Raw genomic sequence first — 19,912 nt, forward strand, 5'->3', positions numbered from 1 at the left:
GTTGAAAAGAGGTTTGCCTTCCTTAAAATGAGCAATTGCTGTTCAGTAGAGTAGTGCAGAATTCATGACTGAAACAAAGATAGGCAGCAGGAGAGCTCTCCAGACACGATGGGTTAAAATGGGTACTGGAACAAATGTTTGCATACTTATGCCCTTTCAGGCAAATGCTTTTTACAATGAGTAATTTTGAACCGTATGCCATCATTACATACTATTTTTGGTCCACAATAAAACTTGTTGACCGCTGGCCACCAGCACCGAGAACTGTGGGAGTGTTTCAGTCACCACGGAGGGTGTTTTGCTTAAGCTCTCAGCTAATGAAGTTGCAGCATAATATAAATCACTCCTGAGACATCCTCTGCACATGACTCAGGAATGTGGGTTCATAAATAACCCGCCTTTAGAGGAAGAACATATATACATACATCTTTTCATTTAGATAAAAAAAAAAAAAAAAAAGTCTGGTTCGTAACAAGATTGCTCTGTAAGATCATAAAGGGAGCGCCGCTAGCTGGGTATTTTAACAACCATTTCCTTTGAGTCTCATTTCAAATGTGAAATTTACAGTCAGCATTTTTGAGGTCTCCAGGTAACTGTTAACAGTAAAAAATCCAACCAACCAAAAAAAATCCGAATGAAAAAACCTACCCCAAATCTAGCCTCCAAATCAAAACCGTGGATGAAAATCTAGGAAGCTGAGGATATCATAAAGGTATTGCTTTGTATTTTGCACCCAAACTTTCACCATCAACTTGGTGTGAACAGAAAAGCTTGTCAAAAAAGGAAAACAACCTAAAACCGTAAGGGTAAATATTTTCCAGGTTGAGGGTGTGTGTTACTCACCCCACAAATTCAGATTCCTCTGCTAACTGGAGAGAAGCCACCAGTAACACCGACCACAGTAACGCACTCTCGGCTTCTCTCCAGGGAAGCCCACATCTGTCATACAAGGAGATCACGGCAGGGTAAAACAGCAAGGCTGAAACCAGTCACTGCGTCCACAGGGGAAAGTCATCCTGGAAGTGTTCTCCTCCCCTGCTTCCACGAGTCAGCTCTTCCGTTCGCATCGTACCCAACCCATCTCAGCCTCTCGCGCACATACACAACAGAGACCGCAAAAACATCTGCTTCCACCAAATCTACAGCAACTTTTGAAGTGTTGATTTAACTGAACACTACTGACGCCATACAAGCCTGCACTGCTTTCTAAGCAACCGTCTTCACCCTCAACTTCCGCTTCACCCTGACTTGAACATGAAACTTCTCATTCAAATACTCCAGCTGCATCAATGCTGTTGAAACTCCAATACCTTGTACTTCGTATTTGCAGGAATATTGGTTTTCCAGCGAACTGTGTAGTAGCGAGCATCTGTGATCTTCTGGTTCTTTGGCAGAGAGTTGTCTGCCCAAGTGATCCTGATGGTGTCATGACTCAGGATGGAAGCCTGAACTCCCACCGGTGGCATCATGGGAGACGGATCTGGCACTGGAGTGTATGGAGCATTAATAACAAACAAATCAACCTCGGAAGTGTCTAGGGAATTGATGGGTAAAAAGTAGTGTATTATAATTAAAAAGGGAGAAGGTGGCATTTTAATGTAAACAAAAACAAAAAAGGGGAAATGCAGGGTAATACAATGAAATGAAAGGTGAGAGATGGAGAAAAAGAGAGAAAAGTCAGAGTTAATAGGTGACATAAGACAGGCTAATACAATCACTCTTGCACTGTGTTCCCTTCTTAAGGCAACGGTGATATACATATGCCATAAAGTTTGCCACCTAACCATATTAGTATTCAGTCATGACCTAAGAAACCCAACATACTTCCAGGATAATATAGTGATTTTATTTGCCTCAAAATGTCCACTGATTCCTTCTCCAGAAAACAATAACGAGGAAAAAGAGAGGGACTTGTTCTAGATCGGCAAATACTACTTCATAACAAATTACAGGGAACTCTCATTATCTTTTAAAGAATGCTAATGACAATCAAGTTCCACGTATCACATGAATCTGCAATAACTGAAGTAACTGGGATTCCAGTGTCCTCTAGAAACCCATCGGAATTCCTGGTCTTCAGAAGGTTAAGATATACAGAAGTGTTAAAATCTGAACAATCATCTCTGAAATACTAAATAATGTCACCAGCGTAGCAGGTAGCACGATGAGCCAGAGAATAGCAGTAGCTCACTTGTGAACGAATTTCTCTGCTTAAAGTCTAAGATAACACCAAGTTTTTATTAATTTACAAATTTACAAGATGAAAAAATTTAACCCAAGGCCTTGTTTAACGTAGTGACTGCAGACTGAGAATTAGACACAGAAAATATAGGCATAATAACTCAGAATCTCAGTGTGAAAGACAAAATCTATGCTGGTATAACAAAAAGCAAAATAAGTTCAATGCCTTTAGAACTGCACTCCTACAATTCGTGCTAAAGTTGGAATAACTTTCTGAATAAGAACATCTGTGAGTTGTTAAAGAAGAGTAAAATTTGCAATTTAACAATAAAATCAATTTTAGGTGGTTTAATAAATGGAGGAACCATGCAAGGTAATCACTGAAACAGTAAGGCCAATAAGTTAAATAAATGGAGAGCACTTGATGACACTGAAAAACAACACTCTTACATTACATATCATCACATTTTCAACTGCCGTGCAGAACATATGTTAATGATTTTCAGCTGTGCAAAACTTAAAAGCAAGCCCTTGCCTGTACCTGAGTGAGGCCTGGTCACCGCGCTCTCATACAGAGGGATTCCTTCACCGACGTTGTTAAACGCTTTCAGAGTTATGACGTAGTGGGAGCTGGGGTCTGAAGGAAGAAAAATTCAGATGTATTTTTTAGTGCAAACTCTTTTTTGCTTCTGCATGTTCTCTGCTTCATTCATGCTAAAAGAAGTCATGTACAGAGACCACTCAATGCAGATTCAGTCTAGTTATTTTGGGTATTTCAACTGAAAGTGAACTGAAGTGGAAGCATCAGATCAAAATGCACTAAGCTTCAAGATCTGTGCATTTAGGATTCCGGGTTTTTTTTTCCCCCTTTCCCTACCTGTTCCTCTATCATCAGAAAAGTGAGTTTATTTTAAATTTAACAACCGCTTGGAGTCTTAGCATAGCATCTTCACAATGCAAAAGATCCTCTTAAAAGACATGACTGTAGTTGTATTGATTTACAATACCATAACTAGAAGGCAGTAATCTAAATGAGAGGAAAAATTTAGGCACTGACGGTAATTCATTTGCCTTACCTAAGTTCTCAATGGTGTAATATCTCTGTTTATAGTCCACCTTGATGGTCTGCGCGTGGGGGCTGCCAATGCCGTACCCTATAGCATATCCTCTTACCACAATGTTCTGGTTTTCAGGAGGAGTCCAGCTTACTACGATACTGGTGACAAGTGGGCGGACGTGCAAGGAACTTGGAACTTCGGGAACACGAGTTTCTGGTACAGAAAAATGATGAATTTAAAGGATTTCTCTTAAATAAAGGTAATTACATGAAGAAGCTAATAAGTCAAATGTAGCAATTCTATTCTGCGCTCGTATTAAAATGAGAACGCTCCAAAGGAGAGATCTTCATTGTACAAGAGAAAGGAAAGAACTCTAACAAGCAGAAGAAAATTAACATAGTTTTGTATAATAATACATTTCGATAGATACTAGTTTTAAAAGAAAGGGCAGTCATACTGAAGAAAAGTATCAGATCTGCTTCAAGGCAGACTTCTTTGATTTTTGGCTTTTGTGCATGTTCCTTCCCATTTGTAATTTTTCAAAATATTCTTTAAATTTATCACTTCCCTCCCATCCACAAAGCAATCTACTTTCAGTTCTGTCATATTACTTGCTTGCAGGCATTAAAATAATTACCTTGAAAACATACTTACGATGAAAGAAAGGTTTCTGAGCTCACTATCGGATTAAATGAAATATTCCAAAGCTCTAACAATTGTCAATAAAATGGATATTGCATTTACTAAAAAGGTTTGTTGTGATTTGTTGTATACATCGCACCTTACTTGTCACTGTTTAAGTCCTTGACTCTCTCTTAAATAATTCACAAATATATGCAGGGACGATATGGCCATACGACGAGATCAAAAAATACCCAGACTCACACACCCCCACCCCCAAAAAAGCAACACAAATCTAATCACAATCCTACTGGATTAATGAATCCTTAATAACAGAAGGACTTCCACAGTACGTAACTGTAATCCCCAAATATTTTTAATAAAAGGATTTTTTCCCACTGCTAATTAGAACTTAAGCCATCTAAAGGGACCGCTGTACATCCTGATGTCCACACCTAAGTTTAACTTCTTGAAAATCGAATAAGTAGCTCCGTCAGGCCACTGGTACTGCCATATGTTCACAGATATTAAATATTCTACAAAATACAAAGTTGAGTTCCCCACTGTGAAATAAAACCAGCTCAGAGAGTTCTGCTTCCGGCAGGGATTACCTTTTAAAGAAACATGTTGCATTCATCAAAAAACATTTAATAAACCACCACAACACTATTATCTGGATCATAATAACAGCATTGGCCGGCTAAACCAAGAGCTTATGGCCCCCATTTCACACAGCTGATCACGCAGAGTTCACAGCTGTTAAATAAAGAAAAGCTACAGAATTGCAATATAAGAGATGAAGTTTTTCACTGCACAAAAGTCAGTGTCTTTGGGGATCAGCTCTGAACAACTGTTTATCGACGTTTGCATTCATGGCAGGGCTTGCACCAACTCTGCAGAATTACAAACTAACACAGAATTGTACCGGTCTGACTCCCATTTACACCGAGGGTCCTATAAAGTGAATTATATGCTATTTCAATTCAAAAAGCAACCACAGAATAAATAGTAATCAGGCTTACATGTATATTGAACCCAAGTAATTAAAGATTAGCTGTAAATACATTGCATAGTATTAAAATTATCCATATGGCCTTTCAAAGAAAGAAAAGCAAAAAATACAGATCGCCTTTCCAGTGTGCATATGCACAAGCATCTCACACGTGTATATATACTGATGTGAATACCATATTCCATTGTCTTAATTGGGAATTTTCATTATGTTCTACATTGTGAAGCATATGCATACATATAAAAAAAGTTAGATTTCCTGTAATGACTGTAATATTCCAATCTGAAAATGACTAAAATTGCAAAACCGATGCAGAATGGAAGGGTTCTTTTTTGCTCCTTCTTCCCTCCCTGTTTAAATTTAATCTTGACACTCTCCTCTGACAAGGAATTGTTAACTCTAACTCAAAAGGAGAGCACATTTTCATTACCTTTAATAAATGCTGCCCATTTACAGAATTCTGCTTCAGCTTGGGGAACTAGTGGTCTTTCAAAGCTACAAGATTGTGTCATAGCCAGGCAGAGGAAGGCAGACCCAAAGATGCCAGCAATTTCAACTTCGAAAAGTAAACTTTACATAGCTTGCAAAACTGAACTCTATTGTTAACACTGGCTTTTGTGCATGGTTAAACAGAGGACAATAAGAAATAAGATGGCATATATGAAGTTGAGCATCACCTCTGCATAACGCAAAGATGAAACATGGGCTCTCAAGGGGTTTAATCAGTTGGCTACTGAAGCAATCTTCCAACAGCATGGAACAAGTGTTGAGACTCTCTTATAATTCTGTCTCCCAGCTGCCACCATAACTAAATCTCAAATCGCATGAACCTAAGAGACATTAGTGGCAACTGGTGGCATTAATTAAACTAGAATGACCCTCAAGCTACTCTAACATAGCAAAGGGGGACTGCCCTGCCAGAAGCTAAGTATAAGGTAACTTGGGTGCAACAAAACTGATCAAATGGTTTTCTGAAATAGGTACAGTCTATCCAGAACAACCATATACATGTAGGCAGATCCAAAGAGATCTGCCACAAAATAATATAGTGATGCTTTTAAAAATGGCACTCTTCCTCCTCAATTTCAAATTTCTTTTAGACAGATTCTTCGAGAAGCCCGCAGATTTCCTCATCTCAATTCTTCTGTAAGAGTCAGCTTGCCATGTGACCAACTACTAAAAGTCACATTTTTTCACATAGTATTTTCTACTTTTATTGTTAACCTCTACATGGGAAAAATAAGATGTTAACAAGGTTCTGTACAGCATGTATCATGAACCTATGGCTTTGGAGAAGACAATCTTTGATGGAAGAAGGTATAGTCTACACTGGTCTACTAGGATTGAAAATATGATCAGCCTCTTCTTCTCTAAAGTGGCAAAACAATAATGACTGTCAGTCAAATGCCCTCTTGTCTCTTTATTCTTTCCTTTAGAAGGAAAATATGAGAAAGAAAAAAAGTACAGAAATTTTTTTAACAAAGCGTGGTAAGACTGCAAGTATCTATGGGCATCAGCCACACTTTGCACTGTTTCTATCATACTATGGCCTCTCTTTCACATTCAACACAGATTACACTTAGACTCCCGACTCCACAGCCACAGTGCCGTGGTCAACAGACGTATGTCTAGTTTATCACTGCACCATATCTTTGCAAAGTAAATCACTAGTCTGAACTCTTTGAGGTATACTTCAATGGTTACACATCAGCAAACATCGGGAGCTACATAAATAGCCATGATTTTACTTCCCTCAAGGGAAACAATCCTCCTACCTCCATTCTGTAGCATGCAAACACCCACATGATTAACAGGATGAATTTTATTACAATATAAAAATCAAGCCATTATTATTATATAAATATTGAGTCACTGATATTGTCATTCATAATTGGGTATTTCTTACCAGAAAAAAACATAGTGCTAACATACAGCACTAGAAAGTAAAGGAGGACTTAATTTATAGCCATTTTATTGACTTACCAAGAAATTTATGTTAAAATAGACATTAACTTCAGTTAAACATAAATAAAACACTTTGTACAATTAGAATATAGTAAAAATAATTGAGCAAAATCATGTTTGTCTTTAAGAAGGCAATCAAACCTTATTGCACCCTGCCCATGAATTCTGATGTCTTTAGTGTCATAAATATGTTCTCACTTACGACCTTACCATCTAGATCACTCTCAAACGTTTCTGCCGATATCCAGTCAGTAGCCGGTCCAGTGCCGTTAACAGTCAAGGCAGCTACGCGGAAGCTGTACTCTGTACCACGTTCGAGACCTACCAGGCAAAGAGGAGCCAAGATATCAAACCAGCAATTCCAGCTGTGAGCACAGGAATCCCACCTCCTAATTAAAATACTTATTTCCACTACAAGCATAATCTGACAGTAATGGCCTTTCACCTCAAATTTGAGCATAACCCGAGGTCAGGAATGCAAATCAGCACGACTCTCAGCACAACTCCGTCAAAGAAGCTGACATCAGTTATGGTGCAACAGCTAAGCCACAACCAGAGACGCCCGGGGCTGCGACACTACGCAGAGCCTCCCAGTAGGTCACCAGCAGACTCCATGAGGTATCGTGTGCAGTCTCAGCAGCCAGACTTTACTTTTTCAGGCTATTAATTAGTTTTAAGTTCAGAATGACTCACACCTGTAACTGAGCACAGGTGTGTAATATCAAAAACAAGTGACCAAAACGTGTAAAGAGCTAGTTTATGGTATTCAAGAGCATACAAGCAATAACTAAAGCAACATGAAAACACACTCAAAAATTTGATACATAGAACTTCTTAAATAGGCTTTGTTGCTGGCAAAAACATACTCTGGTTACAGGCACAAAGCAACTCCTGCTAGGAGGAGTTCTAGTTCTAGATTACGTCTAGGTGCAGAGAGGTCTGCAGAACATCCAGCCAGACTGGTTTCTTTAGCGTGCTTCTCTACGCTTCTCTTTCTAGGGTTTGGGCAGGCAGAAGGAGTTCAGGACCAGCTCCTCCATATAATCTCTATGCCTTTTTATAGCAAAGGTTTTAAAAGGACTTGTCCAATCCATTTTGCAAATCAATGGCAAAATTAGGGCTAGGAAACAGGTCACTAGACTTCAGTTTCCACCAGCCAGCCCAAACTACCTCAGAACATACAGTCACTCATTTTAAATGTTTTCATTTTTTCTTCCGAAGTAAGTACCCTAGATGAACATGTCTCTGAGCCTCAGCCCACTGAAAGCAATTAAAAAAAGCATTCTGATAACAAATGCTCGCAAATATTAGCTCACCTTCAATTAGCTGAAAAAGCTGTGTCCCACCAATGCTCTCTGTTACATCGCTCTTACGGGACACTTTACGGTAGCGAATTTTGTAGCCGGTGATTTGTCCGCTGTGTGTTCCTGGAGGCGGAGGCTGCCACTGCAGCATGATGCTCTGTGGAAGATGGAAGCTAATTGCAAAGTCATTGCTTCCCACACAGCCACAGAAACTATTCTAGTGCTAATACTGCATGAAAAGTAAGACAGTAGAGCCTGCATATTGGAAACATTGCATTTTCATACATGAAAAATGTAGGCTTCTGTAAAAAAGCAGGCCATACACATGCCAGTAAAAGTTCATCTCAAAGTGCTTCAATCCCATGAGACCTTCTGATGTCATTTCACAAACAGCCTCTTGGCTTTCCATTTCATTTCCTTTGTGTTATCTTAAGATATAGCTTACTTAAGGACACATCTTTAAGAATCGGTGCTTTCTTTATGAGGTACAAAAGTTATCTGACCTGTAGTTTGTGTGCATGAAGGGGTTTTTGATTTTTTGTTGTTGTTGTTCTGGGTTTTTCTTTAATTGTCATAAAAGGAGAGGTTTGGAAGAGGGTTTGGAAAAAGCTTATTTTAAATCTCCAATCATAATCACTAAAGTCATAATGACTGAGTATGTCATTTTCTCTTTTAAAGTGGCCCAGGACACTGTAAACATGCATATGTATGCACACACACTGTAAACAGCAGTTAATCAACAGGAACATATTCATGCTCCGGTGCTTCAGGCTTTTGTGCCTGATTAAACCTCGCCTGCTTTCATAATTAGCCTCCGTGCTGAACTTTGGTGCACTGTCGTTGTCTTCACTGCATTCAGTTATGTACAACCCACAACGGTTTCTCAAGTTTCCAGCCCCACATTCAGATATTCTGCTAGGTAACTCGTATACAAATAACTGGAAAGCAGCGTGGCAGAAAAAAGACCTGGAGCAGCTCTCAATATAGGCTGATCTAAGACCCATCAATCCTTCATTTAGCCATCAGCAATAGCAATTTCTCTGCATCTTACCTTGGAATTGCGCACCTCCAGGGTGAGATTCTGTGGTGGAGCGCTGGGGACTAGAAACATTAAAGGCATTACAACTCAAAAATTTCTACATACTACGTCAAATACTATATTTCCACACACAACTATTCTCTGATATCATTCCACTATGAAAGCACAAATCATGCTGATTTAAGACACCGTATAAAGTAAACACAAAATTCTACCAGGAGTACTTTGTGACATACAGTGACCATTCAGCTTAGGAGGTTTACCTATTGCCAGCATAAAGAATGAATTTACATTTTATTCAAGTCCTTACTTACCACAGGTACCTAAATAAAAAAAGCCTGATATTTAAAGATATTAAGCATCACATTTCCCATTAACTCTAGCAAGAGAGATCATGTTCAGTACTTTTCAAAACCAAGACTTTCATTTGGATGCTTGATTCTGGGAATCCACATTCAGAATTCTAGCCATGGTTTTTATATCATGACAGTTCCTGCTTTGAAACCTCTCCTATCTGTTAATCCTGTAGGTAGCTGTAGCAGCTTGCTGATCATGACGTTTAAAGTCCATTAGACAGAAAGGCTATGTAAGAGAGAACCTGAGACCCAGGAAACTCTTGTTGCAGCACTCCAGTGGTGAAAAGACTCACCAAATGTTATGCAGCCATCCAGGCAGGAGGACCATGACATGCTGATGGTGTTCAGAGAGACCATAAGGACAAGACAGTAAGGCAAATGGCCTTCATCAGGGTGCAATGCAGAGATTACACTTCTGATTGTGATAAATCATTACTGCCTAAAGATCAAGACCACCATAAGAAGAGAAGCAATCCTTGGCAATGAGCAGCACATAAGCCCTGGTTCAAAATGTTATACCTGAAGAGCTATTCCGCAACAAACCACCAATAACGTACGTAGATTAAGAGCAAAAACCTACATAAAAACAGGGAAGATTGTTAAAAAGAGGCCAAAGGTAGCAGCTAAGAACAAAATCCTTACAGGAGGCATGGAGATTGCTTATAGATGCCACAATGAAGAAAACACAAGATGGAGACTCATCCAAAAAGATCTGAGAAATTGTAGAAGCAGAACAGCATGGTTAAGCAGCAGGGTCATGAGACTGTTAGAAGCAAGATGATGTCCTTCAGAAAGCTAAAGGCCTGTCATATGTAGAAAATAAATTCCTACAGGTTAAATGTAGAAACGTAACTCAGGCCACAAAGAATTTAGGCAACAACTTGCAAATGACATCCAAACTAATAATAAATTCTTCAACAAATAAGGAGCAGGAAGCCCTTCAGAGAATATGCAGAGTTAGCAGATGATCAGGGTAGGACAGAAGAAGAAAAAGGCCATCCAAACTAACTTCTTTGTATTTGAACTGACTGGAAGGAAGAGAAGAGGCTTCCATGACATCCCTTACAAGGGATTTACAGGAGCTCTCAAACTGAAATGTCAACAGAAGGGATTATGAAAGAGTCAGACATGATGGAGACTAGCATGTTGCCAGGATTAGATGCTATTCACCCAAGAGTTCTAAGGGAACTTGGGAATGAAACAGCTGCAGTACTAACAGTAGGGTATAACCTCTCTCTTAAAGGTATCTTGATACCCAAGGATTGGGAGATGGTAAACTTGATGCCAATTTTTAAAAGGAGTTCTGTGGGAGAAAACATTGGAAACTTTACATAGTAAGACAGATCTCTGTACTGGACAAATAAACTGAAGCTATAATAAAGCATGGAATTTATAAATACATGGAGAAAAATGACATGTTTGCCAAGAGACAATGTCGCTCTTTTAAAGGGAGGTCCTCGAGGACCTCCCTTTGGAGGAGTTCTCCCAAGATCCTAAACAACCATGGGATAGGAGGGAAGTTCTCGCCTGAATAAATCACTGCTAAAAGAAAGGAAAGAGAAGATAGGAGTCTATGTGGTGGGAGAGGAGTAGTGGAGTTTCGCAGTGGTATGTGCTGAGACCCTTCTTCAACACACTGTGAAGTGATGAAAGGGGGATGAACAGTGAGGTGACAAGCATTGCTGGATAGCACAGACAAGGTCTGACTGCAAAGAACTGCAGAAAGACCTCAGGCGATTTAGGGCTTGGATGTTAAGGTGGCAGATGAAACTCAAGGTAAAGTTACACTGATGGAAAAAACGGTCCTAACTCCACACACAAAATGATGCCTCTGAGCAGATCATTACCACTGAGGAGCAAGACCACTCTACCCCAAAAATGTCACCTCAGTGATTAGAATGAGCCCCAAAAGCCAGTCAAATACTAGGAATTACACACTTGTATCTTTAATACAATTTTGTTACCCTCTACCTCTATTTTTAAAGCATCCTGCTCCTGGTCACATCTGCTTTTGGTTGCTTGTGGAGACAGGATTCCAGGCTAGGCTGATTTTTGGTCTGACTGTTCTTATCTACATTTCAAATTTTATATTAAAAATGGAAGTTAACATTAACTCTGGTCATTCTACAATTGTTCATACATATCCACATTTGCTCACATTACCCTTTTATTTGGCTTATAGAAAATGCTGTTACCACTTCCTGCTTTCAGTATTATATACAATTGATTTAATAGTATCTATGCTGGAGTTCAAACTGAAATACACATTTTCCCATACAACTACAATCAAGTAAAATAAAAATACTCCAAAGACGAAAGTCTGCTCATATGTGAAAATATTATAGAAGCTAAAAAATAATTTGAAGTTGTTGGGTTTGACATAATTTTGTTTCTGTCCACTGTTAGTACTTGGTAGAGATAATAACCCATGAAGTATACTTCTGATATTGAATTAAGGCCGTTGTTGTTTCATTATTAGAACCGCAGATACTTTTGCAGGTATGGTAATTTCCCTGCACTCAATTCAGAAAGCCTCAAGGGGAGCTTCCAGCATGCACAGAAATACGCAGCGACCACATTATTAATGAAAGAGGGCAACGCTGAACAAAAAACTTAAAAGTCTTTCTGATTAAGAATCCACTTAAAAGAAATAATCATGTGATTCCTGAAAAAAACCTGAAATAAAGCAGCTTACCGTCTGACAGTGTTCGTACAACAACATCTTGGGTAGAGACTCCAGGACCGTGTTTATTGTAAGCGACCACTCGGAAACTATACTCTGTATACTTCTTTAATCCGTTAATGGTATAGGAAAGGCCTCCTACATCAACATCCTGTTCAGAAAAAAACAAATACATACATGTCAAGGTCAGAATCAGGTCTGCAACTATTATAAATGTTTTAGATTCTCAGTACTGTAATACTCAACATCAGGACCGAGACCGTTCTGCAGCACGTGCAGTTAAACCTGGTTATACGCAGCCAGGACTTTTAAAGAGAACAACACTGGGCTTGCAAAATAAAAGTTCTACCTATGTGATTTAAGCCATAACACGGACACAGGGTCTGTAAGTGAAAAGGGATCTTGCGAAGTTACTTATTAGTAAAAATTGATACTGTATTTTCATTAGTGGGATGCAGAACTCGAAAAAGTAATTCTGAGGAATACGACACATTCCCATTTCAAAAAGTGATGTCAAAATTACTTCATATGCTGACAAAAATATTCGAGAGAAGCAAAAAAGCTTCCCTCAGCTTTTTTTCTTAAAAGCTGGAATAATATTCACGCGCTGTTGGATACAAAATCAAGAGCCTGGGATTAATTATCCTAAAGTTAGGATTATTTCTTAGGTGGCAACTGGACTTTTAATTTTCAAAACTTCTGTATTTTAGGCTACAGCCTGTCAGGAAAATGAATGCTTGGCCAGCCCTTTCTCGAAATTTAAGGTAAAAATACTATCAAAGAAGAAATGCAGTTACTGGCATTGTATACAACATGGAAAGAGCTAAGTTCTGTACCTGCTCGTTGTCCTGGCCCTTCTCCATGTAGTAGAGCTTGTAGTTCTGGATTTCGCCATTGCCAGACAACGGCGTTTCCCATGTGACAGTGACCGACGTGGGGGAGCTGGCATATGCTCGGATATTGGGTGCTGGACCAGGAAGCTGAACTGAAACGCAAGCACAAAACTACGCCGGTCACCGAGCCTACCCGTGACATTCTGTGTTGCTAAATATTTTGGCGCCAACTTCACAAGTAATCAGCAAGGAGGAGGGTATTTGTTCACATTTCAGCATCTCACGTGGATACACTGGGGGGAAAGGTGGACCCGAATTTCCAAAAGAGGACAGCAAGAGATGCAGCTCCCTGGGTCAGACTTTCATGTTGTCCTCAGCGATCTTAACAGAACACGAAGAGTCCATTCTGTTAGAGTTTTTCTTTTCCTCTTTTTTTTGACTGATGAGGATTTAAAGTGTCCCTTTTACAAAAGAAAATCCAGGGAATTTTGCAAGGAACGGGAGTCCTTAAGAGCTAGACACCGCCACCACAGACGATGCTCAAGTATTGTGCACTGGTAACGGATTCAAAGAGCTTTACCTTACCAAGTAAAATATATGCCTGAATGATTACCTTATGTATTTCTTTAACTGTGGCATGCTTGAGTTTATGCCTGGGGTGTTTTTTGGCTTTATAAGACCTATTTCTTAAACAATGACTAAATAACCTTTAATGTTTTAAAACTTACATTACTTCTCTTGGCTTTAACTTTAAATTAATGCAACTGAAAATATTAAAGCCATCTGAGTTGCAGTACAAACATAAATAGAAATATTAATATTGCAAAGTATCTTTTAAAAGAAGATTCACGCAGTTTATTTCCAGAACAAATCACGCAAGCTTACCAACGTGGTAACCTGGAAAATCGTTTTGAAACTTTATTAGTAAGGTCTGCAAGTGCGCTACTGGTGAAGAGTATCAGCTTTTTCTGGAAAAAAGGTCATGAATGGAAAAAAAAGAAAATCTATCGCAAAGTCAAGACGACTAGAAATATTTACAGCTTACCCTCGGGCTGGGTTGCCACCTTCAGGGGCACCGAGCTCTCTCCGGGGCCGTGCTTGTTTTGAGCCACAACTCTGAAGACATAAACTGTTTCCGGCATCAGGTTTTGGATCGTCACTTGCATCTCTCCAGGACGACTTGTGTTTTCGACACGTTCCCTTTAGGAAACCAGAGGTTTGGGCATGGAAACAATCACTGATTAGTAAGAGGATTTGGGGGGGGGGGGGGGGGGGAATAAAAGAGTAGCTGATACTGGAAAAAGTCTAACCTGTACCCTGTTTGATAATACCTAATGTGTTAATGATGTGCTTAATTGTATCTCGCCAATTATACAGCAATGATAATCTGCCAAAATTGCTGGTGATGCTGATTTTGCAACTGATTTTTGCTTCTGATTTTGCAACGTTGCTTTGAAAAAAATATGCACTAAAGAGTCGGTTACACTCAGCATCACGAAGATGTAAGCAGTCCCACTGTTATTCTTGTAACAGTACACAATAATTCACGGTGACAGCTTACCCCACTATTCAGAAGCCACAAGAAAAAAAACATTTAAGAACCATATACATCGCCCGGCTGGATTTAAGGCATTTTTAATAGTGCTGGGTTGCTTTTTGCACAGTTTTCAAAGAAGCTGTTTTACGATTTCCCTTGTCCTCCAAACTTTATTCAGTTCCTCCCTAACATCTGGATTTCTTCTAAACACCCCAAGGCAGGCTCAGCTGGCAGCTGTGGCTTTTAGGCCGGTGCCACACGAGCCGCAGAGGTGACGAAAGGCCACGGCTGCCCGTGCAGCAGCGCAGCCCGCCGCCGCGGGGGCCCGCGGCAACGGCTTCCGCCGGCTCTGCTTCGGGGAGCACCGCCAAAGCGGGTGCTTTAGATGCAGGCAAAGGCAGGCACTCAGCAAGCTAACAGCCGTAATCCAGCTGGGAGAGGACGCTCTGTACGCCTGAATATTTTGCAAGAGGAAAGATTGTTGCCCTACTTTTAGTAAACCCCAATTACAGCTCCCAATCAGGGAGAAATTTGCTGTTTCAGGCAGGGCGAAAGCACGGTCTTGCTCTGAACACAGCTCAGGGCACTTGATCGTTTCTTACCACGCTCAGCACTGAGATGAAGAATAAAAGATTAATTATCAACTAACAACAGACTTTATTTGCAACACATGGCTTTTGTCATGTGAACTGTCATGGGCCTGAATTTGGGTACCGCCGTTCACACGCTGTCCTTCCCCGAAAGGGAATTACCTACTTTGTCAATGCAATTCAACTGCTTTATTTTTTTTTAACTTCCACCTTTGAGTGAATACCATCCTTATTCTGAATTATATATAATTATATCTATTATATATTCTGAATTAAAAATGTCTAGAAAAGATTTCTCTTCTTCGCATGTTTATAAAATATTTTCGGTAAGAAAGAAGCTGATAGAGAAGCACTGAAGAAGCATCACACTCGCTACAGAACACAACAGGAGCGCAGGGAAAAAGATAAAATATTTTCCAGCACTAACTTTTCCAGTTATAGCAAGTGCAATGTTTGGTTGAAAGTGCATTTTCAGCTGACTAGTTTTCTCTAAGATGCATCTTAGCTATAATGACTGGTTTTTGAAAACCCAGAATAAGTGCCAACTGATTCACAGCTGTGGAACAACATTCATCTCTCACTGACATGCAAAATATTTTGCATTTTATACCTCAAGTGTAAAGGCACTCTCTGATGTTATGTAGAAAAAAACAGCAATCCAAGGTTGTTATTTAAAATTACAAATAAAACCCCAAATTATTTTAATGGAAAGACAACATTCATCAAAATCCTCATAGACTTGTCAAAGTGTTGCAATTTTCAGTAATAACTGGGAGCTGTGCTTTCCATCCCAACAGTACGTTAAAGATATGTTGAGATCAATCTAATTAAGTGCCACATGAATCTCTCGTTTATGCTCTTTCGGAGGGAGCCTTGAGCACCATTGCCGAGCTCTGATGGGTTCAGGTAGGCGTAATAGGTAGCGCAGCAGATGGTCTATAGGAATAGCTCTACCACCCGACACAACATTATGGCTATTCTAACTCATTCCAGCTTAATCCCCAATTAAAAAGCTCTGTAAACTAGCATTAAGGTTTAAAATAGCTATCAAGTACTTAAGGGAAAAAAACTACAGGGATACACAGTTTGAAAACAGAAACAAGTTTTCAACTGGAAACTCGCAGTTTTAAGTTACACTTATAAAAAAGAAACATTCGAGGAAGTACTAAAAAGTCAAGATTGTTTGTGTCATCCAGCGTCAACTCTGTCCCACCTTGGTAAAGCCCGGCAGTGAACTCAACCAGACAGTTTGATAGTGGGATTACACAGGATTAAATTCCATTTCCTTTTTGAGGCATATTAAGCTGAACTGTGGCTTTAATATTATTGGAATATATCATACATAATTTACCATCTCATACCAGTTCTGTTAGCTATTTCTTTTTTTTTTTTTTTGTCTTAAAAGATTTGAACTTCTTATGCCTGCGTGGTCATCTGAAGTTTCACAGCATTAACACCCTCCCCAAGGGCATTTGAAGTTTCAGACACTTTTCGGGGAGGTGTCTTGAATTTAGAATATTGAACAAAAGGATGAAGGTAACTATGTGACTATATGACCTATATTTTCTATCTACAATATTTTCTATCTGATCACATTACTTGAATCCTTCTAGAAATACTAGTAAACTCATGGGATGCTCCCTAACTTCTCATGCGATTCTCTCAATAAAAGCGCATCTCTTATGTACTCAGGCCATCGGTCCTGGATGAAGATAGGCATCATTTGAAAAGCATCACCAGCCGGTTTCCCATTACACAGTCAGGGAAACAAGCCCAAAGAAGCCGGCTTGTGCTACCACCATGGCTGATTTCCATGCTTTGAGAAGCTCCTCTTCTATGTATCGCTTTGGTTTCTCTTTAAGAGTAACCTTTCAGGTCCTACAGCACATTATATGGACCTTGCTGTATCTGAACGTAGCTCACTGCTCCCGGACAGCTCAGCCAGTTCCCCGTGGCACCTCTTCCTCTGCTGCCGCCTCGAGCTGTTCTGCTGCACTAACTGGCAGTTTCCCTGGATTTACCAGAATATAAGATCAGAAGGACTTAAGGACTCTGCAGACTCTAAATATTATCAAAACCCAGCTTTGGCTATTTCAGGAGCTGATAGAAGCAACCATCATAATTTTGGCAGCACTGGCATTTTTTGCTGTCATTCCCTATTTTCAGTTGCCTACAATTTTCAGTTATATTCAACTTTGAGGCTTAACATTTTTTCCTCCAAGCAGACAAGGAGTTTAAAATGTGAAACACAATTTCCCAGGGGCAGGGGGAGAGGGCCGAAGGAGATCTCCTCCTGAACAGCTTTGGCAGCTGAAACAGTTGGTGGCCGAGAGCTGCCACGCGGCACTGGAGCAGCCTCTAGCAGGAGGGCCTGGTTAGTCCAGGAGGGAAGAAAAGTCATGAGCCAGTCAGCAACATTTTGCAGCCCTCTGAATAAGTTCAAAGCGCAAAGTTAAGGAACACCTTCCCGTGTTTCTGTGTTTATCTCATTTCCCTGAACAAATAAAAATACAATGAATGTAAATCAAAGTGGCGGTGGCAAAGCCTCTGCTGGACCCAACACCTTGTGAACTGCACACCTTGCATACTGTGGAGAGATGTAAACGCTGTTACAATTCCCAATGTAAAAATGACTACCTGAAGCCCTTTTAAGATGTATTAATGGATATCGGCATATCTAGCTAAGCCATTCCGCATTACAGAATCGTTCCTCTTCCTTCATTTTTTTTTAAAGCCCAATTAGAAGGTAAGTACATCAAATACCTAGTTTGATCACTGCCCAAATACAAGTGAAGAAGAAACAATGTGTTGCTTACTAAAAGGATCCAGTAATGCAGGCAACGAAAATGAAACACATAGGCAAAAATATTATAGTATGAGCAGATGATACTATGCACTTAAGACCACAGCAAATATATGTGATCATGTATTATTCAAGGACTACAGAGCAACATTTAAGTACTGTTTTATAATGCTGGGAAAGAAAGGATGGTCGCACATCCAAACTTAACTTTGAAATTTTCAGGCTTCTGATTGCTTGGTTATGTATGACATCTTCATCTATTTTTTATTCAATAACTAAGCAACTCTTCCACAAGGCCAAGCAACTAGTCAAAAAGTACCACCACTTAATGTCCAAAAGCTAAATGGGATGTGCGTTCATAGATCAATCACTTGTCTGTTCCTTTATGCTTTTCTTTACTGCTACTGTGACTTTAAATTTCAAGTAAAAATTCTATCCTCATCTATTTAATCTCTACACAATTAGTTACCTGTGTTTCTGTGCCTCTTCCTTAAAAGAATTTTTAAAAACTTAGATGCAACTGTAAATCGACCCCCCCCACGCCCACACATAGGCACAGATATGCCCTCTCCAACAAGCTGATACAGGAAACTAGGTAAGAATAGGGAATTTTAGACTCTTCAGTGCAAAGGTTAGGTACTTTATTGATTGCATAGAAACCACTTTAGGCCTGGGAATTACAAAGAGTCATCAGACAAATTCAGTGGATGCCAGCATCCTACTCATCAGAGATTTTTGCTGACTTTCATCGTAAGTGCCTAGAAATAAGGAAGGGGACAGTATTACAGGGTCAAAAAGCTTCGGCAGATCTCCGTTCTGTCTTTACCTCTAATAAAGGCAAACATCTACTAAATTTACCACCTCAGCTTCTGTCCCTTTTAAAAATCAGCTGGGTTTGGGGAGGCAGGAGAGGTTAGCGCCACTTCGAATACACTCAGGATTTGAATTCCCTTGAGCCTTACCTTTAATCGTCATCTCAGATTCAACTACAAGAGTTATTTCTGACCTTGCAGGTAGAAGGGACTACTCAGTTCAATTTTAACTATCGTTCTATCACAAATGATGCATTTTACTCATTGCTTAATCCAGATTAATGGCACCAAAATTCACCCCCTAATGAACTGACACTGGCAGGCTGTCAGGACCATCAGCTCACATCTAATTTGAATAAGAGGAAGCAAATAGCATCCATACGTGTCCTCAATGAGAAGGTGGAGAATGCTGATGCAGACAGATGGCCAAGTCCTTCAAATTACTCGCTCCCAACTAATTTAATTTTTTTTAAGCTTTATTATTCTCATTCTCTAAATCCAGGCTTAACATCAGGATTTCACAGTATTTTCATACCAATCCGTGAAATGTGTGATACTGCTATCTTTATTTGGCATATCAAAAAATTACAAAAAGACAGAGTAGTGGCAGAGGTTAGAAAATAATGAGTATGTGCTAATAAAAGGCTTCTGGATGCTACTTGGAACCCTGATCCAGAAGAACACTGAAGCAAAGATCTCATGGAAGCCAATGAAACCACCTGCTTATATGTAAGCACCCGCTTAGGTACCTTGCTGTGTAAACTCTCTGTGGACTGCATTAACTGAACCCTGGAGGACTATTTTGCAAGAACTGGAATCAGCACTTTCAGCAGATTGTCCTGTAATTTCTTTCCTAATTTACTGACCACCAGCTATGAGATGCCTCTTTCCCTTGGTTCTGTACAATGCTTCTGAAAACAGGAATATTGTCTAGATTTCCACAGTCTCATATGTAGTGGAAGGGGATGCACTTTGCCCCCTGCAAAAGCAAGACCCCGTTTAGGGAGAGGCATGAAGCCACCTCCAGCAAATCACGTCCTAAAGACCCAGCTGGTAGAGCAGCTGCAACCAGGAATTTGGAGGAGGAAAGGCGGGATACAAGAATGCCTAGCAGAACT

The 19,912-nt window shown here is 39.8% G+C and overlaps 1 protein-coding gene across 7 annotated transcripts in view; it reads right to left on the reverse strand.

Moving 5' to 3' along the window:
• Positions 1-19,912, reverse strand: part of NEO1 (neogenin 1) — a 216,225-nt gene that overhangs the window by 31,732 nt on the left and 164,581 nt on the right. For 5 of the 7 annotated variants that reach the window (XM_064517635.1, XM_064517632.1, XM_064517636.1 and 2 more), the window contains exons 9-17: positions 14,098-14,252; positions 13,056-13,204; positions 12,232-12,370; positions 9,193-9,242; positions 8,154-8,298; positions 7,048-7,158; positions 3,258-3,452; positions 2,723-2,818; positions 1,311-1,534 (exon numbers count right to left, since the gene is read on the reverse strand). In XM_064517635.1, the coding sequence (XP_064373705.1) occupies positions 1,311-1,534; positions 2,723-2,818; positions 3,258-3,452; positions 7,048-7,158; positions 8,154-8,298; positions 9,193-9,242; positions 12,232-12,370; positions 13,056-13,204; positions 14,098-14,252 (1,264 nt within the window). The remainder of the gene's footprint in view (positions 1-1,310; positions 1,535-2,722; positions 2,819-3,257; positions 3,453-7,047; positions 7,159-8,153; positions 8,299-9,192; positions 9,243-12,231; positions 12,371-13,055; positions 13,205-14,097; positions 14,253-19,912) is intronic. The other 2 variants (XM_064517638.1, XM_064517634.1) reach the window with 1 other exon arrangement.

The sequence above is a fragment of the Dromaius novaehollandiae genome, chromosome 10 (assembly GCF_036370855.1).
Source record: "Dromaius novaehollandiae isolate bDroNov1 chromosome 10, bDroNov1.hap1, whole genome shotgun sequence".
Classification (NCBI taxonomy): Eukaryota; Metazoa; Chordata; class Aves; order Casuariiformes; family Dromaiidae; genus Dromaius; species Dromaius novaehollandiae.